Below are 23,352 nucleotides of genomic sequence, written 5' to 3' on the forward strand. Positions count from 1 at the left end.
TGGCCCGTAACTGCTCTCACTTTTTAACCTTTATAGTTTACCTCCTTTCTTTCTTCTTGCTGTCCAACCTTTTAACTTTTACTTCATGTTGCATCATCGGGATTTTCATACAATTGCACATAGGGTACTGAATGGCCTTCCGGGCCCGGATGCCGGGACTTATGGATCAAATTAAAAAGATCAAAGATAAATACATTCATACCATATAAAGAAGAACCTATTAATGGTAGGTCTAAAGTGCATTCTCCATTATTAAGGCTTAATGTTTAGTACATAAAAATCGCAGGACATTACCCATGAGGCCATAAGATGCCCATACTGTAAGTAGGAAAGAAACAAACGCTATCTTCTGCTATGTTCTGGTGGCCGATGTGGTGAACGCCAGGCTGGGGTTCGAGTCCCTTTCAAACTCGATAGTCTCTTTGGTCGCTGCAACCTCACCATCGTCGTGAGCTAAGAAGGGGGGCCGGGGACTTAGGGGAACCTATAGGTCTATCTCCTCAGGCATCAGAAGCCATTGCCTTGCCCTTCTTGATCCTAGCTTGGGTCGAGAGGGGGGCTTGTGCGCTGATCATATGATACATTTGGTCAGTCTCTAGGACATTGTCCTGCTTGCTAGGGCAATGTCATTGTCCCTTGCCTCTGCTATTCCTGGGCGACCTTTAAATCCATATGAAGCAATTTAAAACAGGTATGAGTTTTCTAATTAAGAAAATACAATTTTACTTGATTTATCATTTGTATACATGTCATCAAGTACTCTTCAAGATAAAATAATCTTTAGTGGGTCTCGAATTCTCGTCCAACAGATTGTTAGGCAGAGTCGTTTCCAATGGGCTACCATAATTCTATAATAATGTGACTGTTTAAAATGCTTTTATAATTGCCAATTGTAAAAAACAGACCCATCTTCATTACTGTTTGTAAGTTCTGGTTCTGGAAACTGTTGGTTGAAATAGCTGATGATGTAACTTTTGAAGTTTTTTCTCTCTTGGCAAATGCGAAGTGAAGAGACTACTAGAATTAATATAGATTCAGAACATTTGATGTTTGAAGTTTTCATTTCCAAAGCACTTACTGCCCTGAAATATGGTATCGTTTAAAAGGCTTAAAGGCTGCTCATGAACGGCAGGGGCGAGGGACAGTGACATTGCTCTATCAAGCAGGACAATGCCCTAGAGACTGACCATATATATACATATGATCAGCACCTAAGCCCCGTCTCTTCCAAGGCTAGGACCATGGAGGGTCAGGCAATGGCTGCTGATGAATCAGTAGATAGACCTATAGGCTTTCCCAAAACCCCCTTCCTTATATCACAAGGATGGTGAGGTTGCAGCGACCAACGGAACTAATGAGTTTGAGCGAGACTCGAACCCCAGCCCGGCGTACACCAGTCAGGGACGTTACCACATTGGCCACCACAATTGTTCAGAGGGCTTTTTATATTAAGAGTTATCTTAGTATTACTGAATGCCATATTTATTATTTTTTAATATATTGCTTGGATGTTAACAGCCTCCTAGGATTTCTTACCATTCAAACAAAGTAGCTAAAATTAATCAGGTATTTTTGTATCTTTGATTATAATTTAGACCACCATTGGGAGATAACCTGTTTAGCCATCTTTCACAAGTTGTATTTCAGTGGAGAGCTTCTAATGTCCCTTTTAGTGGTTGCACTTTTGCTATTAGCATTTCGTGTATTTTGCGCTTTTTTTTTACCGTACATGTTACAAGCGCACATTTTTCATAGACACCTAAAATTTTGGTTAATGTTCCGATTTTATCATGTTAGGGTCCAAAGGAAAAGAAAAACATCAAACCTACAGTATATTGTAGCTTACTTGGGGTGCAACAAAAATTAACAGTTTCAGAACAGCCCCAAGACTAGCCTACATGGGCCAAATGTTGCTCTTAGTCTCTGCATCAATATTTTGTTGTGGTTCCAGGACTCCAAAAATCAAACCATTATTCGCTGGTATTATGTTGTGCCATAACCTCTGTGCGACTGTCTTGGGTTAGAGTTCTCTTGAGGGTATACTCTGAGACACCATTTGTTTCTTTGGGCTATTTTCTGTGTTGGAGCCCTTGGGCTTATAGCATCTTGCATTTCCAATTAGGGTTGTAGCTTAACTATTAATGAGTTTTATTTCTCTTACTGTGAGATACTCGAAGTTTTCCTGATAGAGGTACAGGTGTCGTTATCGTCATCATCCCCGATATAATCAACTAGCCTAGTCTTCTCTGGATTTCCTAATGAACTAAAAGCAAGTTTCCTTTGTCCTTGTAACTTTTAATTTGGTCAGAAACATAAAACAGTGAGGCAATCACACTTCTCACAACAGTTATTTAAATCAGAGAACTCTCCCCGAGAATAATGAGAATGACAAATAATGGGATATTAAGTGCAACAGAATGGGTTCCTAGATTGCCAAAGAGGCGGGGGAAAGAAGAGGTGACAATGGTTTGACGAGCTAAGAAAATTTGCATTTGTGACTGGCATAGAAAGATCATAAACAGACACGAGTGGAAGGACATGTCTGAGGCCTTTGTCGCGCAGTGGAATAGTCACGACTGTTGACGATGTTGATGAGAATGAGGACTGTCCCCGACTCAAGACACAAAAAGAATGTGGATCATGATCACTCAGAAATGGTCCCCTTGAACAATCTATGCTGTAATTGCTAACAAATCCAGATGAAGACATATTAAAACCCCTAACAATTTGGAAGATGTGTCAAACTGATGGTAACATGGACACTAAAATAACAAGGAGCCTCTGGCATGCCACAACTTCACTTTTTGCCAGTAACTGCTAATGAGTCTCATAACTACTATAGTCCATTTCTTTTAGCGATGCATATTTGCACCGACTCGCGGCGGTGCCCTTTTAGCTCGGAAAAGTTTCCGGATCGCTGATTGGTAGGACAAGATCATTCTAACCAATCAGCGACCAGGAAACTTTTCCGAGCTAAAAGGGCACCGCCGCGAGCCGGTGCAAATATGCATCGCTAAAAGAAATGGACTATAGAGGCATGTCTCTATTGAGAAAGAAAATGGGAAATTGTTTTAATTTTACAGTTAAAGACCTATAAACTGGGAGTTTCCAAAGAAGCAATATGAACATCTGGTGAGTGATAGAAATAATATACTTCTCAAGATATTAGGCAATCATTCATCATGCAAGTTTGGCATTAAGAGATTAAATTAATTGATCTGATTGAGGTCAGAAGTGGAAGGAATTTGGCTGTAAATGACAGACAGGCTAATGGACTATTATGCCATATTTGAGGAAGCAAGATTAAAAAACTTACTAAGAAGTATGTTTATCTGATGTGATGTATATCCTTTGCAAATGCTGCGTCAATACTCTTTGGGATCAATATCGATCTTGTGCATCCAGCGATTGTGGCGAGATAATCAATCAGTCGGGTTGCTCATATACCTATATAGAAGACAACGACCAATATATACTCCATGACTTCCGTATATATTTTCTACAATTTTTCTTTTAGTTAGCATTGCTGCATGTCTCATATGACATTTTGCTATTTCAAAGTTAATTTTTGTGTTTTTACACAAAAGTAATGAATAAAGACAAGTACTGTCTGTTTTTCTTCTCTAAAGTTACATCTAGTGATGCAAAAAGATTGTTAGTAGAATATGCTGTCAGCATAACCATACTCCAAACTCTACTAGATCTCTCTCTTCTAATGACAAGGAAACCATTCCTGATAGATTCTTGTTACAAATACAGTACTGTGATTTACTCCATGTATACAGTGCTGTAATACTATAACTTGTCTGACTTAACCATTACATTACTAGATTGATATCTTGCTATGCCATCTCTTTAGGTGTGATGCACATTTGGATAAACAATTTCAAAGGTCGCTTATGAATGGCAGAGGCAAGAAACAGTGATGCCGTAGAGACTGACCATATATACATATGATCGGTACCCAAGCCCCTCTCTAAAACCAGGGAGGGCCAGGCAATAGCTACTGATGACTCTGCGGATAGACATATAGGCTCCCCCAAACCCCCGTCTTTAGATCAGGATGGTGAGGTTGCAGACACTGCAGTACAAAAAGCTATCGAGCTTGACAGTTTCGAACCCCAGTCCAGCATATCACCAGGCAGGAACATTTCCAATAGGCTATCACAAATTGAATGTCACTTATAAAGTACAGAATACTTCAGGCTAAGAATTAAATTGGATTAGCGAGCTGTTTGATATAGTGAAAATGATCATGTGTAGGCTATGCTATTGGTTCTTTCTTACTAATGAGAAAGCTGGACCTCCAATGCATCTTAAACTAGAGGGGCACTCAGTTGAGTGCAGACTTCTGCCTTTGCAGCTTATTTATCGACCTTATGCTCGACTTTGACCTTGACTTTTGACCTTATGTATTAATTGGCGACGATTTCCATACACTCAAATATGAACCAAGTTCGAAGTCTGTGACAACGATGTCCAAACTTTGGTTGATTACGGGAATTGGACATTTTGCTTGACCATGATCGTGGCCTCCTAAAATTTAATAATTTCCAGCTTTTTACATAACAGTTAATCCCTGCAAGTTCCATTACTATGACAAATTCGAAGATAATTTGTATTTTTCCTAACCATACAAACCTTAGCTATTTACAAAGGGTTATTACTTTTAGCGTAGCTGAAATGGCGAGCCATTAGAATTTAACGAGGGTGTATTACCCCCGCGCTAGTTAGCGGGGGGGGTAGGGGAGTGGTAGCTAGCTACCCCTCCTCCCCCTCACACACAGGTGAATACTCACTTTCACTTAGAGGTAGGACTTGTCTTGGGGGACAGGGCTGGCGGGCAAATATGTGTAAATAGCTAAGGTTTGTATGGTTAGGAAAAATACAAATTATCTTCGAATTTGTCATTTGTTCCGTAACCGAAATACAAACCACGCTATTTACAAAGGGTGACTTATCCCTTAGGAAGGGTGGAAAGTCCCCAGCCATACTGGCTTTGGCTTTACCCGGGGACTCAGAATCCGAGTGAGTCGCACTCGAGAAAAGGAGTCCCTGCACCTCACAAGTTCCTTGCACCGCAAGGAACCATGTGGCCTACGTAAGCTTGTGTGTGAAGGAAGAAGTGTGACCCGTCTTAGGCAGTTGACCTGGAGTTCCAGAAGGAACTCTGGGTTAAGACGTTCCCAATACCACCTCGTCAGGGTATGGGGGACGCGACAGTATTGATTCAATACTCGGAACACAAGGAAGCATGGTTTACCTGCAGAGGTTCGAGGTCAGCTATGCAGAGACCAGGATGCTGCTTCCCCGTAGAGGGGATGATGAAGAAAGAAGTAAGGGCCAGACATACTTCTTTCGTTCATGCAGACTAAAACCTGATAACAATGCCCTCAACCTTCTGCTACCTGTCCAAAAAGGAGCCTGAGGTTAGACCAGCTGTTGTGTAGCCACCACAGAGCGATAGAAAACGTATCGAGACTCCTGTGGGTCACGCCCTGCAGGAAGCGGGCTGCGAAGGTCATCAGACGCTTCCAGACTCCAGCTTGTAGCACCTGCGTCACAGAGTAGTATTACTCGAAGGCGAGGGACGTTGCGATGTATCCAACATCGTGCTGTAGGGCGACGTGATGGGGGAGGGTCTGAAGACAGGTCGAGATGAATGTCCTTGAGTCCGGGCTGAAGAGGTATACTGGTGACTCTCCCCCCATGTCCTCCTTGTGTTCCCAAATCGGCTGCAACTGAGGCCAAACTGCAGCTGTTCCCAGCGCTAACCTCTCGATTCCTGTACTGGCAAGAGAGAGAAGGTCTTGGGACATCAGACACAGAATGGAGACTCAAAATCTTGAATGAATCGGACCGAAGGGTCGGGACCCTCAGATTCTGAGTCTAGCCAACAACTCAGGAGCGAGCCTGAATGTTGCCTTCCCCTCTTCCTTAGAAAGGGGGGGAGTAGTAAGAGACCAAGAAGATTGCTTACACACTGGCCGTGGCCAGAGTGAGCAGAAGACCCAGGGCGGAATACAATTCGAGGCCTGTCGTAAAAGGGTCTTGAGAAGATCTCTTAAAGGACTAAAAGTCCGAGCCATGCTCCAAGTTGGAGGTCTTCCTCCGACTAGGGCAGGGACGATCGTAGCTTCGCATGAGCGAGGATAGATCCAGCGGGCAGGAAAAAGTTATTCCTTTAAGCCTGAAGGTCAGGGAAAGGCTGAGCGACAGGCTTCATTGCCAAGAGCGGAAAGGAGTTTCCTCCCGCCGAAAGGCAATAAGACCGTTATTGCTGGAGAAGAGGCCTCACGGGAAGAGGTATATCTCCCACGGCACCAACCACCTTAGACTCTTCACTTTGCCTGGGAGACCCCTGTGGATGACTATCGCAGATGACGCGACCTCCGTACCGCGACTGTAGCGGGTTGTCTCTTCTAGAGGAGGAAGCGTAGTGTCTCCAGGCATGAAGCCGAAGCGACGCCCCGGTTCGGGAGAGATGTCGCAGTGTGGTTGCTTGAGTAGTCTGCGCCGTGGGAGAAGCTCTCCCGGGAGTTCCGTCAGGGGAAGCAGAGGGTCCAGAAACCGTTCTGCACATAGTCCCAGTGGAGCTCTCCCATTGAAAGGTTGACAGACAACCTGGTTTTGTTGAGACCCATTGTCCGCAGACAAAAAGGAGGGAAGACGCAGGCGTCGAAGTTGTCCCACCATCACCGGAATGCATCTTGCCAGAGTCTCGGGGTCTGAGACTGGGGGGAAAACTAGCGGAAGCTTGAGGTTCCAAGCTGTGGCGATCAGGTCCCCCAGACCAGCACTTGCTGGTTACCCAAGGTCAAAGACCCCTAGGTACACTCTCTCTATGAGGCTCTGCTCGGATAGTCTGAGAGAAACATTCCCCTGCCTGGAATGAGAGAGCCGATGGTGGAATTGAGAGAATCTCAATCATCCCGATATCTCTACTGCAAGATGTGAAGGTGTGAAAATGCGTCCCCTGCTGGTTAGCATGAAGTCGACACGCAACGGGGCGACTTGGCAGGAGCGGTAGGATCTGAAGAGGGGCCAGACTAAGGCCCTTAAGCCTGCCTGAATGATGGAGAGGTATCCTTCAGGTCTTGACCATAGGCCTGGACCGGAACATGCCCCCCCCCCCCCCCTTTCCTTTGACGAGTCCGAGAACCGCATCAAGAATGTGGGGAAAGGACGAGAATATCCACTACCATCAAGAGGCTCCATAGGTCAACACCCATTGCAGGTTTAATAGTTCCGCTGGTCCCATAGGGCCAGGGAGTCCGGTTAAACATTGCCTGAAGCCACCGGAACTTGGATCGCCCCACATGGAACTTATCCTGAGGCGACCGTTCGGACTATAAACGGGTCAATGAGGAAAGAAGAACTAGGAAACGTTCCAAGGTAGGGCTGAAAACTCTGCTTGACTGAGAACAGGTACTGCGACTCTCCTCAGTCTTGCCACGGTGAACCGAAAGGAAGGCTCGGAGGATGTGGTAACAGAATCTGGCGTCCCCAGGTGGCCACCCATCCAAGTACCGACGTTGCTTAACCTCGCTGGACGGACGAGAAGCGGGGTTTCCAACGTGGTAAGGCGGTTGACTCAATATCATGGCCAGATACTCCAGATGTTGAGGCAGAGGAAGAGAAGGCTCCAAGCAAAATACCATGAGCCCACACTCATGGTCAGCATTCGGAAGCTTTTCCCGGCGCTGAAGAAGGTCGAAACCCGAGCCTACCGGAGTTGACCAGCCCTCCAAACAGCAGAGGAGGCGGAAGTCTGCACCTGAGCGGCCAAGAGGAAGGCAGGGAGAGTTCTCTGGGGAAACAAACCTGCTATGCCACGGCGGGATAGCCACACTGCATCATAAGCAGGAATACTTGCAGTTTAGGCTGAATTCGACGAGCACCCTGGAAGATGGATGGAATGGAAACTGAAAGTACCCGTCCTTCCGATCCAGGGTTAAAGGAGTCCTGTCGCCTCGTTACCAGTCTGATCGATTCTGCTGGTCTACGCTGGCCGAAGTTTGTTCGACAAACTTGATCAGGGCTGAGAGGTCGACTATGGACATCCCCTCTCAGATCCTTCCTTACAAGAAAGGATCGACTGAGGGGGCCGGGGGTGAAGCCGTCGATGATCCTAAGGAAGACCTTCGCCTAAGGTATGGATCATTCTGCCCAACCGGGCAACTCTGCTGATGCTATGGCATAGAGGTTCAGAGACACTGAATTCGCTGACAGAGACGGCAGGCGCGATATCCTTGGCTACTCACAGAGATTGTGCGGGAATGGGCATCGGGAAGCTGTCATTCGGATGAGTAACCTTAAGCATCCTCCCAGCGAAAAAACCTGCAATCCTAGAGTTCGTGAACTCCTTTTAGGACTATGCCCCCCCGGGGGAGTCTCCCGTGCCATCTGTTCCTGACAGGAGGAAACTACAATTGGACACCTTGTCCCAGTTGTCGTAGCCGATAACTTAGGCCGACGTGGTTGAAAGAAAAGGGAGCTGGAGCCCTGCAGAGTCTGGAAGAAAGCGCCTTGGAGGAGTGAAACCGGAAGTCGATTTACTCCGCACAGCAGATGTTTAAGTCTCTGTCCTTGGGCAAAGACAAAACTCTTCTCAAGGATGGAAGGGTGTCTGAGGTCGTTGACCTCCACAGATGAGACACCCGAAGGAAGCCTTCAGTCAGTGCGTCCAGATGGTACAACATCGAGCTTGTCCGCAAGTAGATACTTAACGACGAAAGGCCAAGGTGCCTGAGCTCGAGAGGAGGAAAGTACCCTTGATCTTCCTGTAGCTTCCTTGAACCAAACCTCGGGCCGTAACCGAGGAGGGAAAGAACCTGGTAAGCTCCCAGAGGAAGAGGTAAGCAGTCACCCCTTGTCCGATGGAGAAATCTTCAACGGAAAGCCCCCCCCGCCAAAAATCCTTCCAGGGCGGGAGAAGGAGAGAGTACTCGTGCAGGAGAGGGGACCCTCGAGACCGACCTCTTGGGAACCAACTTCGCCCTGGGGGAAGTCACCACGAAGTCCACTCCTCTCTTTCTCTTTAGCGTAGGAGAGACAGCCGCTGGTTTGTTACCCTGGCCGGTGAGTGCTGGTTTCATAAACCTCATTAACGCCCGTGCCAGCGGATCAAACCATGTCTGCTGCTCCAAGGACACAGAGTCCGAAATCCTCGCTAAGGTGAAAGGGATCGGGCGATCCTTTGGAGAGGACACGACGGTTCCTGCCTGAAAAGAAGGTGGGAAGAATGCTGTACTGACCTGTCTTCGTCCTGCACTACCAACCTGTGCTTGGATGGAGGTGATCCCGAGTGCCGCCTAGGAGCACGCGTCCCTGCTGCTACCACCGGCTGTGGAATTCGCCGCGAACTATGGTCGCGCGAGGGCGAACGGTCGCGCAAAGGCGAATGGTCGCGCGGGCGCACAGGCGAGTGGTCGCGCGGGCGCGCAGGCGAGCGGTCACGAGGGCGCGCAGGCGAGCGATCGCGCGGGCGCGCAGGCGAGCGATCGCGCGGGCGAGCGATCGCGCGGGCGCGCAGGCGAGCGATCGCGCGGGCGCGCAGGCGAATGGGCGTGACGGCGAGGGATCGTGCTGCCGCGTAGGTGAAGAAGATCGCTGGCGGTAAGCGATGGCGAGCAGCATGTGTAGGTGAATGATCGCGTGATAGGGTGCGATGGTGATCAGCATCCGCAAGAGGGCGAGCGTTCAGGGTTGTGCGATGAGGAGCAGCATGCGTAAGCGGGCAATCGTGCAGGGTTGTGCGATGGCGAGCAGCATGCGCAGGTGAATGATCGCGTGAAAGGGTGCGATGGTGATCAGCATCCGCAAGAGGGCGATCGTTCAGGGTTGTGCGATGAGGAGCAGCATGCGTAAGCGGGCAATCGTTCAGGGTTGTGCGATGGCGAGCAGCATGCGCAGGTGAATGATCGCGTGAAAGGGTGCGATGGTGATCAGCATCCGCAAGAGGGCGATCGTTCAGGGTTGTGCGATGAGGAGCAGCATGCGTAAGCGGGCAATCGTTCAGGGTTGTGCGATGGCGAGCAGCATGCGTAAGCGGGCAATCGTTCAGGGTTGTGCGATGGCGGGCGATCAGCATCCGCAGTTGAGGGTCGCGCGATGGCGATCAGCATCCGCAGTTGAGGGTCGCGCGATGGCGATCAGCATCCGCAGTTGAGGGTCGCGCGATGGCGATCAGCATCCGCAGTTGAGGGTCGCGCGATGGCGATCAGCATCCGCAGTTGAGGGTCGCGCGATGGCGATCAGCATCCGCAGTTGAGGGTCGCGCGATGGCGATCAGCATCTGCAGTTGAGGGTCGCGCGATGGCGATCAGCATCCGCAGTTGAGGGTCACGCGATGGCGATCAGCATCTGCAGTTGAGGGTCGCGCGATGGCGATCAGCATCCGCAGTTGAGCTAGTAGCTGGCGAACCATGTTCCTTCAGAAGTGTTGGAGAACGTTGGCGTGCCAGCTGTAACACACGTGGGCGATCCGGAGATCGCTGGCGAGCTGACGAGCTGACGATCGCTGGCGAGCTAATGATCGCTGACGAGCTGATGATCGCTGACGAGCTGATGATCGTTGACGAGCTGATGATCGCTGACGAGCAGAAGGCTACGCGTGGAAGCCTTCGCAAAGAAGAAGAGTCCTTGACCCCGACCTGAACCGAAGTTCTAGATCGCGAGGGCGAACGTGGGCGCACAGGGCACGTAACAGGAACCGCAGGGAAGATCATCTTGAAAGCGCTGACGAACAGGAGAGCGCTGACGAACAGAAGGGCGCGCAGGGAAACCCTGACACGCAAGGGAAGAACCCCCGTGGGGGCAACCCTTTGCCCCGAAGGGATCGTTGTCCGCCGGGAGACTGATGTCCGTCGGAAGACCGCTGTCCGTCGGGAAGACCGTTGTCCGTCGGGAAGACCGTTGTCCGTCGGGAAGACCGTTGCCCGTCGGAAGACGAGATTAGACTGCTGTCCATCTGCACCAAGACGGAAGATCGAGAAAAAGAAGTTGTAGGCTGCAAACGGAGATTCAAAAAGGCGCCTCAAGCACCCTTATAGGGAGATGAGAGGCCCTTACGACGAGGCGGACGGAGGGCCTTACGGCGAGGGAGGCCAACAGCAACAGCAACAGAAGAAACCTCCGAAGAGGAGTCTCTATGAGTGTACTCTCTCGCGAACGAAAGAGAAACACTTCGTGGAAGAGACTGGTCAGCCAGTGACCTAAAAGGGGCAATCCTCCGAAGAGGAGCTCCTGCAGTTGCCCAGCCCCTTGAGCGAAACTGCAGGTGCGACCGCTCAGCACCAAGAGCATAGTCGCACGAAAAAAAGGCAAGAGAAGAACCCCCCAAAAGAGGAAAAGCTCAAGCCTGGACAGGAAAAAACTTCCCTCGGAAGGAAAGTTATCCGCCCAAGGAGGCAAGCCTCCTGACTGTTCTAAAATGAACTGGAGAGCTGTCCGTCGACACGGGAGTACTACCAGTAGAAGGAGACACGCCCCTGACGACAATACAAGGGGGGGAGGCAGCAACAGCCGAATCCCCAGGACTCAACCAGACAGCTCGCACCGTTGTTATATTACAGAAACGAACTAGATCGGTAACTGTAAAAAAATAAAACAAATAATATTAGTACACATTCATTCCCCCGGGAAGGCTCCGAAGAGGAATCCCGAGGAAAAGGAACAAGAATTACACAACAGGCACGTGCCCTCACAACCACTTACACTCGCGGAAGGAGAGCTGTAACCAAAACAGAATTATAACAATTATAATTATGTAACTATGTAATTATGTAATTTAAAAATGAATGAACACTAAAGAAAAAAACGAAAACCCCGAAAGGAATCGTTCTACAAGCTGAAAAATCAACAACTACAATTAGATTCATAAACTAATTGAGACAAAATGTACGGCGTAGCAACCCCACCCACACGGGAAGGAAGCTACAAGGGCGTAGTAAAACATAGTAAAAGGGTGAACGACCTCAAGAGAGAGAGAGAGAGAAAGACCGAAGTCAAACTCGATCGCAACCCATAAAATTAGGCCGTGGTGGCCTAACTGCCGAGGCCTCCACGTAGATATCGTACACTACACACACACATCTGAAAAGGAAACTTACTTATTCTATACTCAAATATATATACAAACATGAAAACATGTTTACATATATATTGAGTAAAAGAAAAGTAAGCGATTAAGTAAAGACAAAACAGACAATGGCTGCCAAGCGAGGACCAAGACAGAGACGTCCGTCACAGTCCGAGCCAAAAGTGAAAGTGAGTATTCACCTGTGTGTGAGGGGGAGGAGGGGTAGCTAGCTACCACTCCCCTACCCCCCCCGCTAACTAGCGCGGGGGTAATACACCCTCGTTAAATTCTAATGGCTCGCCATTTCAGCTACGCTAAAAGTAATAACCCTTTGTAAATAGCGTGGTTTGTATTTCGGTTACGGAACAACTAAGATTTAAATTTTGGCCAGATGTAGCCGTTCACAAACAAACACATGCACAAGCAGGGGGTAAAACATAACCTCCTTCCAACTATGTTGGCAGAGGTAAAGATGACTGACTGCTACTCTCTTCCATGTTAGGACACTGCAATACTTGTTTTATTTATAAATTTAAATCCTAAACTAATACATTAATACAAGATGGAACAAATTTTTCTTGGAGTAAAATATAAACAATCATTATTCAATAATTTATTAGAAAAATTGAAAAAGTACATATTAGGAAAACAATTAAATCTGGAATGTTATATTTATCAAAAAACCTAGTTTTATCAGAAAAAAAAATATAAGTAAAACCTCAATGATGTCTATATTTCACTTTCTTTGCCTCAAATTTTGATCAGTAAAATGAAACAATACAAAAGCCATATTCAAGCGATACAATAAACAAAATGAACCACAAATTTTGTAAGTTTTTAACTGATAACTAGATCCATCAAGTCGGCCAAGCCTCTAACCCTAATAATATCTTAGGCAATGCTCAACGATGCTTGCAATGGGCAACAAGCATAAACTCAACAAACAAACAAACAAAATTCCAATCAACTGAGATTCTTTTTCTTACAAATAACAAACAACTCAGAGATTCTTCTTTTTACTCCATATTTATTTACCAGATCTATTAAAGCCTTAAAGGCCACTTATGAATGGCAGGGGCAAGGGACAGTGACATTGCCCTATCGAGCAGGACAATGTCATAGAGACTGACCATATATACATATGATCAGCACCCAAACCCCCTCCACCCAAGCTAGGACCATGGAAGGCCAGGCAATGGCTGCTGATGACTCGGCAGATAGACCTATAGGCTCCCTCAAAATGCCCCATCCTTAGCTCACACGCGGGACTCGAACCCCAGTCTGGCGTTCACCAGTCCGGGACGTTACCACATCGGCCACCACAACCCTAAGAGTTGATTTTTTGTGGACCTTCATTTCTACTTGTTTTGTTAATCCTATTGCGTGAATAAATAACCACATAATAAAAGTAGAAAAAAATAAACTACAAACTTAAGTAACACAAAATCCTCAGTTTAGAACCTCTTACACCCAAGACATAATCATTACACTAGGTTAATCTTTTGAATTTACAGGAGAAACTCAAAATAAAAAATGAAACTTTAGTATGAAATGGAAATTATTTAGCTAAAAAAATGTACAACATAGCATTTTACTACGTAATATCTAACAACACCGAAATTAGTACAATACACAAAACATGTACTAGTCTGCCTTTATCGAAATCCTACGTGTTTAATACAACAGAGCTGCGGTAACATAATACAACCTTCAACGACTACTGACACAGTAGAGCAAAAAAGAAATTCATACAATGTGTTAAATGTGACAATTCATATAAGGACACAATGTTTAAACTGATATTCAACTATTTTGATGCAAATTTCTAGATTTTATTTTAATTTCCAGATAGGTACAGTAAATAATTTTCCCTGGCAAATAAGGTGAAGGTTTATACACAATAATTGATCTTACTAAATCTTTCTATAGTTTATATATGAAATATCTAATTTAATGTTGTTGATGTTTTTAAAACATTTTATTTTAATTTTTCATTACTTCTTAGATCATTTATTTCCTTATTCCTTTCCTCACTGGGCTATTATTCCCTGTTGGAGCCCTTAGGCTTATAGCATCCTGCTTTTCCAACTAGGGTTGTAGCTTAGCTAATAATAATAATAATAATAATACCCTTTCATAAAAATTAGGAACAAAAAATGCATCATAATAAGTAAAACAAAATTAAAAGAGCTGCATAATTATTCAAAAGCTAAAGCATATAAAGTTTCACTTAAATCCCACAAGCCAATAGCAGACCATAAACCTTTAAGCTTTGCCTACACTCAAAGCCAAAATAAAAAGTTTAATGCCAGCCAAAACTACTCAAAACTATAAGAAGCTGCAGGTAACACATCTTGCCGACCTCATAACTTTCATATTTTCTAGTCCGATTCAAATTGAATAAAACATGTCCTTCCAATATTGCAATACTGTACTGTATGTGCATTGAATACAAATTTTTTTCAACTAACTTACGACTTAACCAATGAACACTTATTGACGTAAACAGATAGACAAAACAGCTTTTTGTATTTAGGTAAATGTGACCATTTGAACAAATGTGATCTTGTTGCAGTGGCGTAGAATCAACAATACAGTACTATACTAAATTTTTTTTAATGAGCCGCATTTGCACGGACTCGCAAGGGTGCCCTTTTAGCTCTGAAGTTTCCTACTAGCTGCTTGGTTAGAATTATTTGGTCCAACCAATCAGCTAGTAGGAAACTTTTCAGAGTTAAAAGGGCACCCCTGCGAGTCAGTGCAGATGAGCCTTATTTAAAAGAATTGAGTAATACTATCATAATGGGAAAAGTCTTTCCATACCCCGTAGGAAAAATTACCACTAGCAATGACCTGACCAGGAAAACACGTCTAATGATATACTAGTAATTAGTTATCCCTTCATCATTTTCTGTGTACTTTACATAACCTGTACCATCACTCACATGGACAAAAGAAAAGATTTGAATTCATCAAGTTTACAAACTGGGGAATTTCCTAACAATGTTCCTTTTTAAAAGATATTTTTAACATTTTGAATCAACATGAATACACTTCTGCTAATTATTGTATAGTTATAGAATCAATTCTGTAAATTGCCAAGTAAATACATAATAATCTAGTGCATTAACTCTGAAAAGTTTTATAATATGAGGCTCTATTTTCATCGAATAGTGTTCTGATATACAGCAAAGGGTTTTGATGACATAAAATTTTGGCTCATTGGAGTGATTAAACTTACAAATACAGGTTCTTGACTAAACTTAACCCTTTTACCCCCAGGCTATTTGGAACTTTCCAACCCTTAACCCCCAAGGTTTTTTTTTTTTCAAGCACATTTTGCAGTATATTTTTTTTTAAATTGCTCTAACAGCCTTAATTTTTGTCATAGAGAGGTCAGGTTGGTCTCATTCTCTTGGAAAATGCCTGAAGTTTCCTAAAAAATTATAAAAAATATGCAAAAAAAATGTAAATAGCAGTTTTTCGCAAGGACGTACTGGTACGTCCATGGGGGTAAAGGGATGAGTTTTGTGAAACGTACCAGTACGTCCTTTGGGGGTAAAAGGGTTAACTGGTTCTAAAAAAACTGTTTGTAAGAAAAAAGTTTGTTAAATTTTGAAATTTTGGCCAAGGATAGGCCTAACCTGCCCATGACAATGATTTCCAGCTGCAAAAGGCAAAAAATTATTGGGTTTCATATAAAATAGATATCAGGTTATTACAACTATCATTTTGCTTTCTGTTTTAAATGATACAATATTATTTTTAATACAGTATTTTTTTATCTTATCTTTGTTATTTTTAGATGGATTTGTGTCTATATATATAAAAATGTTTCCAAGTTGATGACCTGCTGTACCAGTGAGTTAATATCATCTCATATTAAATTAAAAAACAGTTTTAACATTGGTTGTTCATTTGCACTGAATAACCAATGATTCTTTAGAAAGGAAAAATGAAAAAGGGAAATATTCAGTGAAAAACTAAAAATAAATTTGCTATTGTAAGTGGAAAACTAAAAATAAGGAACATAATCTTGAATAAATTAACCCTTTGAGTACCAGCCCCTCACCAAATAATTGGGCACCCAATCATTTTGGACATTTTACTTAACTAATTTTTACACAAAAATTATACAAGATAGGACTTAACGACATTTATTACCGCATAGCTGAATAAATTCTCTTTCCATTCGTATGTAATGTTACATATTTTGTAAAATTTTCATACACGTAAATAAAAGAGAAAAGACATAATTACTGGATGTAAAATACACTCAATGGTACCGAAAGGAGTAGAAAAATCGGACGTAAAACACATCCAGTGACGTTCAAATGGTTAAATGCGGTCGGTTAGATAAATCTGGTTCACGTAAAAAGACACACTGTTAAGAAACTCTTCCTAGTAACAACACTGTTTCTCATCATGTATTGTACAGTAGACAATTACATCCTAGTTATGTAGAGTGACTCCTCGCACAGGTAAAAGCCACAATATTAAACTTACATATACCCCATAACATGAATAATACTACAGCTAAAAGTCAGGGTAATTAACGCTTGAATAAATTCACCAATTTAACAAAAGATTCACACATCAAGTCCAAATTTACACTATTAATCGAAGTACACTTTCTAACATGATACAGTACAGATGGCTTCATTAATTTTGGTACACTTTACGGGAAGCTAAGGGGAAATTTGAGAACTCTACACTGTAGCAGGTAATGTTGTATTAAGCAAAATAAAACCTGCTGGCAATGCTATTGGGAAAACAAAGTCGCTGGGCTTGTAAACAAAAGATTAAATTTTTTTTTATTAATTCTACGAAGTATTGTAAAGAAAAATATTGTTATTTGCTTGACAGCACTTCGTAAAAAGAATAAAAACTCTTTTGATCATGTGTTTACAAGTTCAGCTACTGTGTTTTGTAGGGAGAGTTACCGAGAGTTCCTCTTTTGCTAAACACACCGTTACCTGTTACCAATAGTTTCTCTTTTGCTAAACACACCGTTACCTGTTACCAATAGTTTCTCTTTTGCTAAACACACCGTTACCTGCTAAAATGTAGAGTTCTCAGACGTCTCTTTTGTTTCCCGTGAGGTGTACCCGAGTTAATGAAGCCAACTGTACACCAGAAACCGTTAAAAAAGTCAAGTACAGTACACAACTTTTATAAACTTCAACAATGGTGTTTATCATCAGCAAAGTTACTATCATTATGAGTAACTTTACTTCTACATACTATATTGCACTAAAAGGCTTTAGAAAAAAAGATGAGGAAAAGACAACTTCGCATCCAAAATGGTCTCCTGGTGGAAGCAGAAAAACTGTAACAACACTGAGTAAATACAAGGTCTGTACTAAAATATTTATACGATATATTTTGTGGTATAATATTCTGCAGCTGCCAAAGGTTGTATACTTTTATACCATTACATGGGAAGAGTAGACTTTTTTATATTTATACAAGTTTATAACCAAATAGAAGTTTTACTTAAATTCCGAATATCTTACTTGTAGAATTAGAAAGATCCGAGTTGCGAGATTACAGACTCAATGAAATATTGCACCACATCGCTGAAAATTCTCCTTACAGGATTTATCGTAGATTTTCGAGATTCTTCTCATGAGTAAAATCACTATTAAAAAAATTCATATTCATGCTGCTAAGCTAACGCCTCTTTTTCTTGTCCTGCTTTCGGCGGTGATGCTGATTGTGGCCTCTGTGTGGAGGAGATGTATGGGGGGACCCATGGTCTGAGCCATCATCATCGCTTGAATCACCGTCCTAAAAAAGAGATTAAGAATGTTAGGAATACTGAAAAGAAGATGTGTTGTTTGTGAACAGCTTCCTGGCCACAATTTTAATTGTAGAGTAATGAAACTTGCATGGATTAACTGTTATGAAAAAAAGCAGGAAATAATTAAATTTTATAAGGTCAAGGTCACAGGCAAGCAAAATGTCTAATTCACATAATCAGCCATGAGTTTGGATATCATTGTCACAGAGACTTCAAACTTGGTTCATATTTGAGTGTATAAAATCCACGCCAATTAATACAGGTTAAGGTCAAAGGTATAGGAATAGACTTTAGACTATATTGTCAACATTCAAATCCTCACAATTTGTTTTTATGTTTACCAGTTTTAAATATTTACCCAAACAAAACTGTTTAACAATGAACAATCATCTAAGAAAACCTTATAGTGAGATATTGGTTATACAGTACTAGGGCTAAGTACAGTACCTAAAATGTGAAATGTGTGAAACTTACAACCTTCATTGTATCAACGGACAGCTTATATTGTATTGGCCTTCACAGTTAACCAAGAAGTTGAAAAATATTTATCTTACCTAACCTACTTACCCAGATATTATGCTTCAGAAATAGGGCAAATATTCATCCTATTACCTGCGATAAATAACACCTCACTGTCCTTCCTAACCTAACCTAGGACGTCATGTCCTTTGTCAGGATTAAGATAGTGCCATGGTCTCAATACAAAGGTCTTCCATTGTGTTGGGTTACAGCTCTCAAGTGGTGGTACACTAAAGCAAAATTTTCGTTCTATTTACTGTACATATTTTTTTTTTTAAAAAGTGTGTATTGAGCAAAATTAGGAGGCCGCATTTGCACGTGGTTTACCACGATGTTGCCTTTCTTCATTTTCAAAACCATCATCTATTTACCCTCTCAAAATATATGGTCACCTTATATTGTTATTTCTCTTTTGTAGTTTATTCCGTATAGTTTTATCTGTACGCTGTTTAGGGGTACTTTGGCTTTTTATGAGTAGAAACACTGTATAGTGTAGCAGCTCTATCTAGGTTAAGTGCAGTTACATGGGGAAAAAGCCCAAATGAGCACAGACAATGATCCTAGGTTGGGTTATATGTGAATGAGAGAACTTCTTGGGTCCTAGTTAACGATGCACGGGTAAATATTTACCGTTTATTTCTTATATCTCTTTAATTATCCATACCTAGCAGCTTTTCCTATTTGGGGCTTGGATTGGATTTATGAATTTGGATCTTAACACCTACCATTGGGGTTGGGAGGCTATTCAGTAACCAAGCTCTACTACAGTGAAATAATGCAGATGCAGTATTTAGTAAATGTTAAGAGATTGGATAGCAGAAACGAAAAATGAAGGAGTCTTTGTATATCAGCGGCCATTTGTTTATATAAGAACACCAGCTAACCTAAAATACCCCACTTAACCTAACCTAACCTACAAGCTGTGTCCTTTCCTACTTACATAATGGGGCTGGGTCTAAAGCCCCCCTTATACTGCTGTACTCATAGTCGGACAAAACATACTTAGCTTACAAGTGGCCACTATAATGCATACACCCCAAAATGAAGCAGGAATGTAAATATATAACAAGGCTTAAAGTGTGTGGAATTAGAGGCCAAAAAGATGCAAATATCTGTAAGTAATGCCTACAATACACCACTTGAGATGCACTGATGCCACTGGCATTTTAGGGGCAAAGGGTTTAGTCTTGGTAGAATTCTGGGAGCCTTTGTATATCAGCAGCCAGTTCCTCCAGCATTTGCGTTTAAAAAATGGAAATAAACTAACCTAAACGTAACCCCCTAAGGTAACCTACAAGCTTTGTTCTTAACTACTTATGTAACAGGGGGCTAGCAGCCCCCTACGACCACACTTATACTGCCGTATTCTAAGTCAGCCGTCACCATACATACAGGTGGCCGCTATCATACATACACCCCTATCATAATATCTTTTACAGGCAACAAAATGTAATACCCATATGTATCGTACAGTAGAATCCAATACCATAAATTGGCAAGTTCATGGAACCTACAAGGCTACAGCCATGATATAAGGAACCTACATTGGCCACTAAACCATTTTCATATATATTTTGAAAATTTATCCCATTGTAAGTGTTGTGATAGCTTATGGCAAGTATAAGTTTATTGTGGCCGATGTGGCAACGTCCCTGACTGGTGAACGCTAGACTGGATTTGAATCCCGCTCAAACTCTTTAGTATCTTTAGTCACTACAACCCCACCATCCTTGTGAGCTAAGGATTGGGGCTATGGGAGAGCCTATAGGTATATCTGCCGAGTCCTCAGCACCCATTGCCTGGCTCTCCTTGGTTGTAGCTTGGGCTCTGATCATATGTATATATGGTCAGACTCTAGGGCAATATCACTGTCCCTTGCCCCTGCCATTCATGAGTGGCCATTAAACCTTTAGACAACGGTTCGTTATAAACTATGCTAGCCTGAGGTAACGTGGCCTAAACATACTTATGAAAGTGCTTTACACATTAAACTCGAACATAAATTTCATGCAACACACAAAGTGACATAACAGCTTACAAAAAGCCTATAATATTTTAAAATCCGGACTATATAAATTCATGTATTTCCAACGCGTCCTTACGATGCCTCAGGGTAGATACACAAACATGGCAGCCTCCCACATCATCTTACCCGTCTGTCATCTCTGCTCGGGACGAATATCACTGCCCCGATGCACACTAGTTGAAATATGGCACCCAAGAACAACCCATATTTCAATACTTCGTCGAAAATGTCGGTTTCTGTGAGCGAAGGGTCAATTGCCATCTCGACGTTGCTGTTGATTTCGTCCAGGGCTAAAGGGCGACTTGTTGACAGTGTTACCAGATTCGTTTTGCGAAAATCATGTTTGAGTCCAGTCAAAATTATGCGTGGCAGGAAAAAATTATATTATGATAATAATGAAATTAATATTTATCAATAGATATACTAAAAATTATGCTATTTCGGGATATTAAACGTAAATTATACCGAAAGCCTAAAATTATTCGTTATCTGGCAACACTGTATGAGGAAAAACGTAAACAAAGAGTTATGACACCTGTGTCAGATTGATCTGTTTTGTTATTTGAATTTTGTTGACGTTCTAGTAACAAAAAAAAAATATTACGAAATATTGTTCTCTTGTAATATATACCTTGTAATGTTAATAGTTTAAAACATGTATTTTATTAAAAGAAAAAATATAAATCATATCATGTTTTGAAATAAAATCAACTCGACTGGTTTCGAGGTAGAATGGGACAAAAGTAAAGATTTTGAGTTTAATTAATAATATTGTTATTTTACAGGTAAGAAAAGCTTCATTTTAGTAATAAATATGAGCTTAGAAGCCTTGCATTTATTTATAATGTAATAGAGTGGCCGCAAACTTATTTTGCGGAGTGAACAATTAGTTTTTTTTCCAATTCACAAATTGACAATTTGACATTGACCTTTCTCGATGTACTTGAGAATTATAAATCTCCCTTTATGTGGTCAACATTTTAGGTGTTTTTCCTTTTTTATTTGAAATTAACTTCGTTAAGAAATGTTGCAATTTTATAATTTGCTTTCTTGGGAGTGCAAATAACAACATAACTTTGGACAGGACGTCCGCTAGTCATAAAAAATGGAAGGAGATTACGTAACGAAAAAATAAACCATGTATCAGTCACACTACGTAAATTATCTGTCATTTTGAACAACGGCCTATTATTTCTTGCTGCTATAGGTCTATATATATATATTTTTTTTTACGAGAAATCAGTCAGGGCACCAATGTACAAGATCGTTTGACAACAAACATCTGTGCTCAGCACATCAGCCCACAGGAAACACATTTGTTCATTGGAACAACTCTTCAATCCCACTAACCCTCTCAAATCTATTACAGTTTTTAGTAGATCAATTGATCTTTCATACCTTCTTGGAGTAAAATACTTTACTTATTTTACTTTAAGGGCTGCTTATCTGGTCCTGTATAGCAGGGGAACCCTACTTTCTACAGGACCTCCACAGTCATTTTATCATGTTCGTTCGAAAAAGCATTCAACATTTAAGACCGGATATTGTTCGTTTTATTTATTTATTTATTGTCAAATCCTCACTATCAAAGCATTTTGAGAACAAGATAGTCTTCAGTTTCCTTAATTTGATGTTATTGCTGTTGTAAGGACACCGATCCCTTCGTCGTCCAGAAAATCGACAAATTACTTATTTATTTGAATTCTCTTTTCGCCACACTGTGGTTTCCAATGTATATATATTCCGCTCTACCAGAGCTACATTTTTACATATGATCATTTCATAACATGTTTCTTTTAACTCATAATTCATATATTTGTAAGTGTAAGAAAACACATATATTTTGGTAGGCGCTTCAATCTGATTTGGCGCCAACGTCATCCTACCTTTCCGTCCGCACCTTGTAATATACTCCCGTGCACATTCGAATAAAATATCAGTTGATCTTGGTGACGCTTGTCTCACTGTCCTTACAACTGGTGACCCCGGAGTTGAAAGTAGCATCGGTGGTTTTGGCTTTGCCACGGACTTATTACGGCCGTGCTACCTTCTCTATACTCCGTTACCTTAGGCATGAACCTGCCTTTGGTTCTCCCACACTTCGGTGCATGTAAGGCAGTAGGATGAGCTTAACCGACATATCAACTTCTCACCTCTTCGCCGACTCGTCGTCTGGCCACGATGCAGGAAGCAACACGCCCATCGCACCCAACGGCCTCGCCTCCACGCCCAAAGTCAAACTGCCGCCCTTTTCTCAACACAACACCGCTTCCTGGTTCCTGAGAGCAGACGTACTCTTCCGTGTCGCTAGACTCAGCGACTCCTTCGCCAAGGCTGACATCGTTCTCACCTCCATACCTGAAGAGGTATTCGACAAGATTTCCCCATGGCTCGACGCCCAGGCCGGCCAAGTTTTATACGATGACCTGAGAACGAAACTCATCGGTATCTACTCCCTCTCCGTCTCAGCGAGGGCACAGAAAGTCCTGGACCTCGCCGGCAAGCCCATGGGTGACACCTCTCCTGTCGAGGCGTGGGACGAGTTAACCGGCCTGCTTTTGCTCCCCGAAACAGACAGCAACGGCCGACGACGTGAGATTAGCTTATCTCGCGAGATCTTTCTTCGACGCCTACCACAGGACGTAAGAGCCCGATTGACAGACGCCGACACGCTACCGATGAACGAACTCCTGTCGAAGGCTCAGAAGCTCCACGAGGCTTCCAAAGCATCATCGTCAACACCACCTTCGTTCTCTTCCTTCAGCAGCTGCTCTTCCATAGACTCCTCGGAAACGGCCCCTGAGGACGACGAGATCAACGTTCTGTCAAGAAAGAAACTGCCGCAACCAACACGACCGAACCCTAGGACCAACCCAGCATGGTGCTTCTACCACCAACAGTTCGGCAGCGACGCCAAGAAAT

At 42.9% G+C, this 23,352-nt stretch overlaps 1 protein-coding gene across 1 annotated transcript; it reads right to left on the reverse strand.

Moving 5' to 3' along the window:
- Positions 1-15,624: 15,624 nt before the first annotated feature.
- On the reverse strand, positions 15,625-20,757 carry LOC137629835 (protein anon-73B1-like). The gene is made up of 2 exons (XM_068361483.1): positions 20,557-20,757; positions 15,625-17,872 (listed from the first exon to the last, which is right to left on the reverse strand). The coding sequence occupies exons 1-2, from the start codon at positions 20,689-20,691 to the stop codon at positions 17,756-17,758; spliced, it is 252 nt and encodes an 83-aa protein (XP_068217584.1). The 5' UTR covers positions 20,692-20,757; the 3' UTR covers positions 15,625-17,755.
- Between the last annotated feature and the right edge of the window lie 2,595 nt (positions 20,758-23,352).

This window comes from Palaemon carinicauda, chromosome 2 (genome assembly GCF_036898095.1).
Source record: "Palaemon carinicauda isolate YSFRI2023 chromosome 2, ASM3689809v2, whole genome shotgun sequence".
NCBI classification, from domain to species: domain Eukaryota; kingdom Metazoa; phylum Arthropoda; class Malacostraca; order Decapoda; family Palaemonidae; genus Palaemon; species Palaemon carinicauda.

Excerpts from the sequence above, each read along its gene's own strand:
- LOC137629835 (XM_068361483.1), bottom strand. The coding sequence starts at position 20,691 with ATGGCAATTGACCCTTCGCTCACAGAAACCGACATTTTCGACGAAGTA. Across the intron at positions 17,873-20,556 it reads CGAGCAGAGATGACAGACGG|GACGGTGATTCAAGCGATGA; the intron begins GTAAGATGATGT and ends TCTCTTTTTTAG.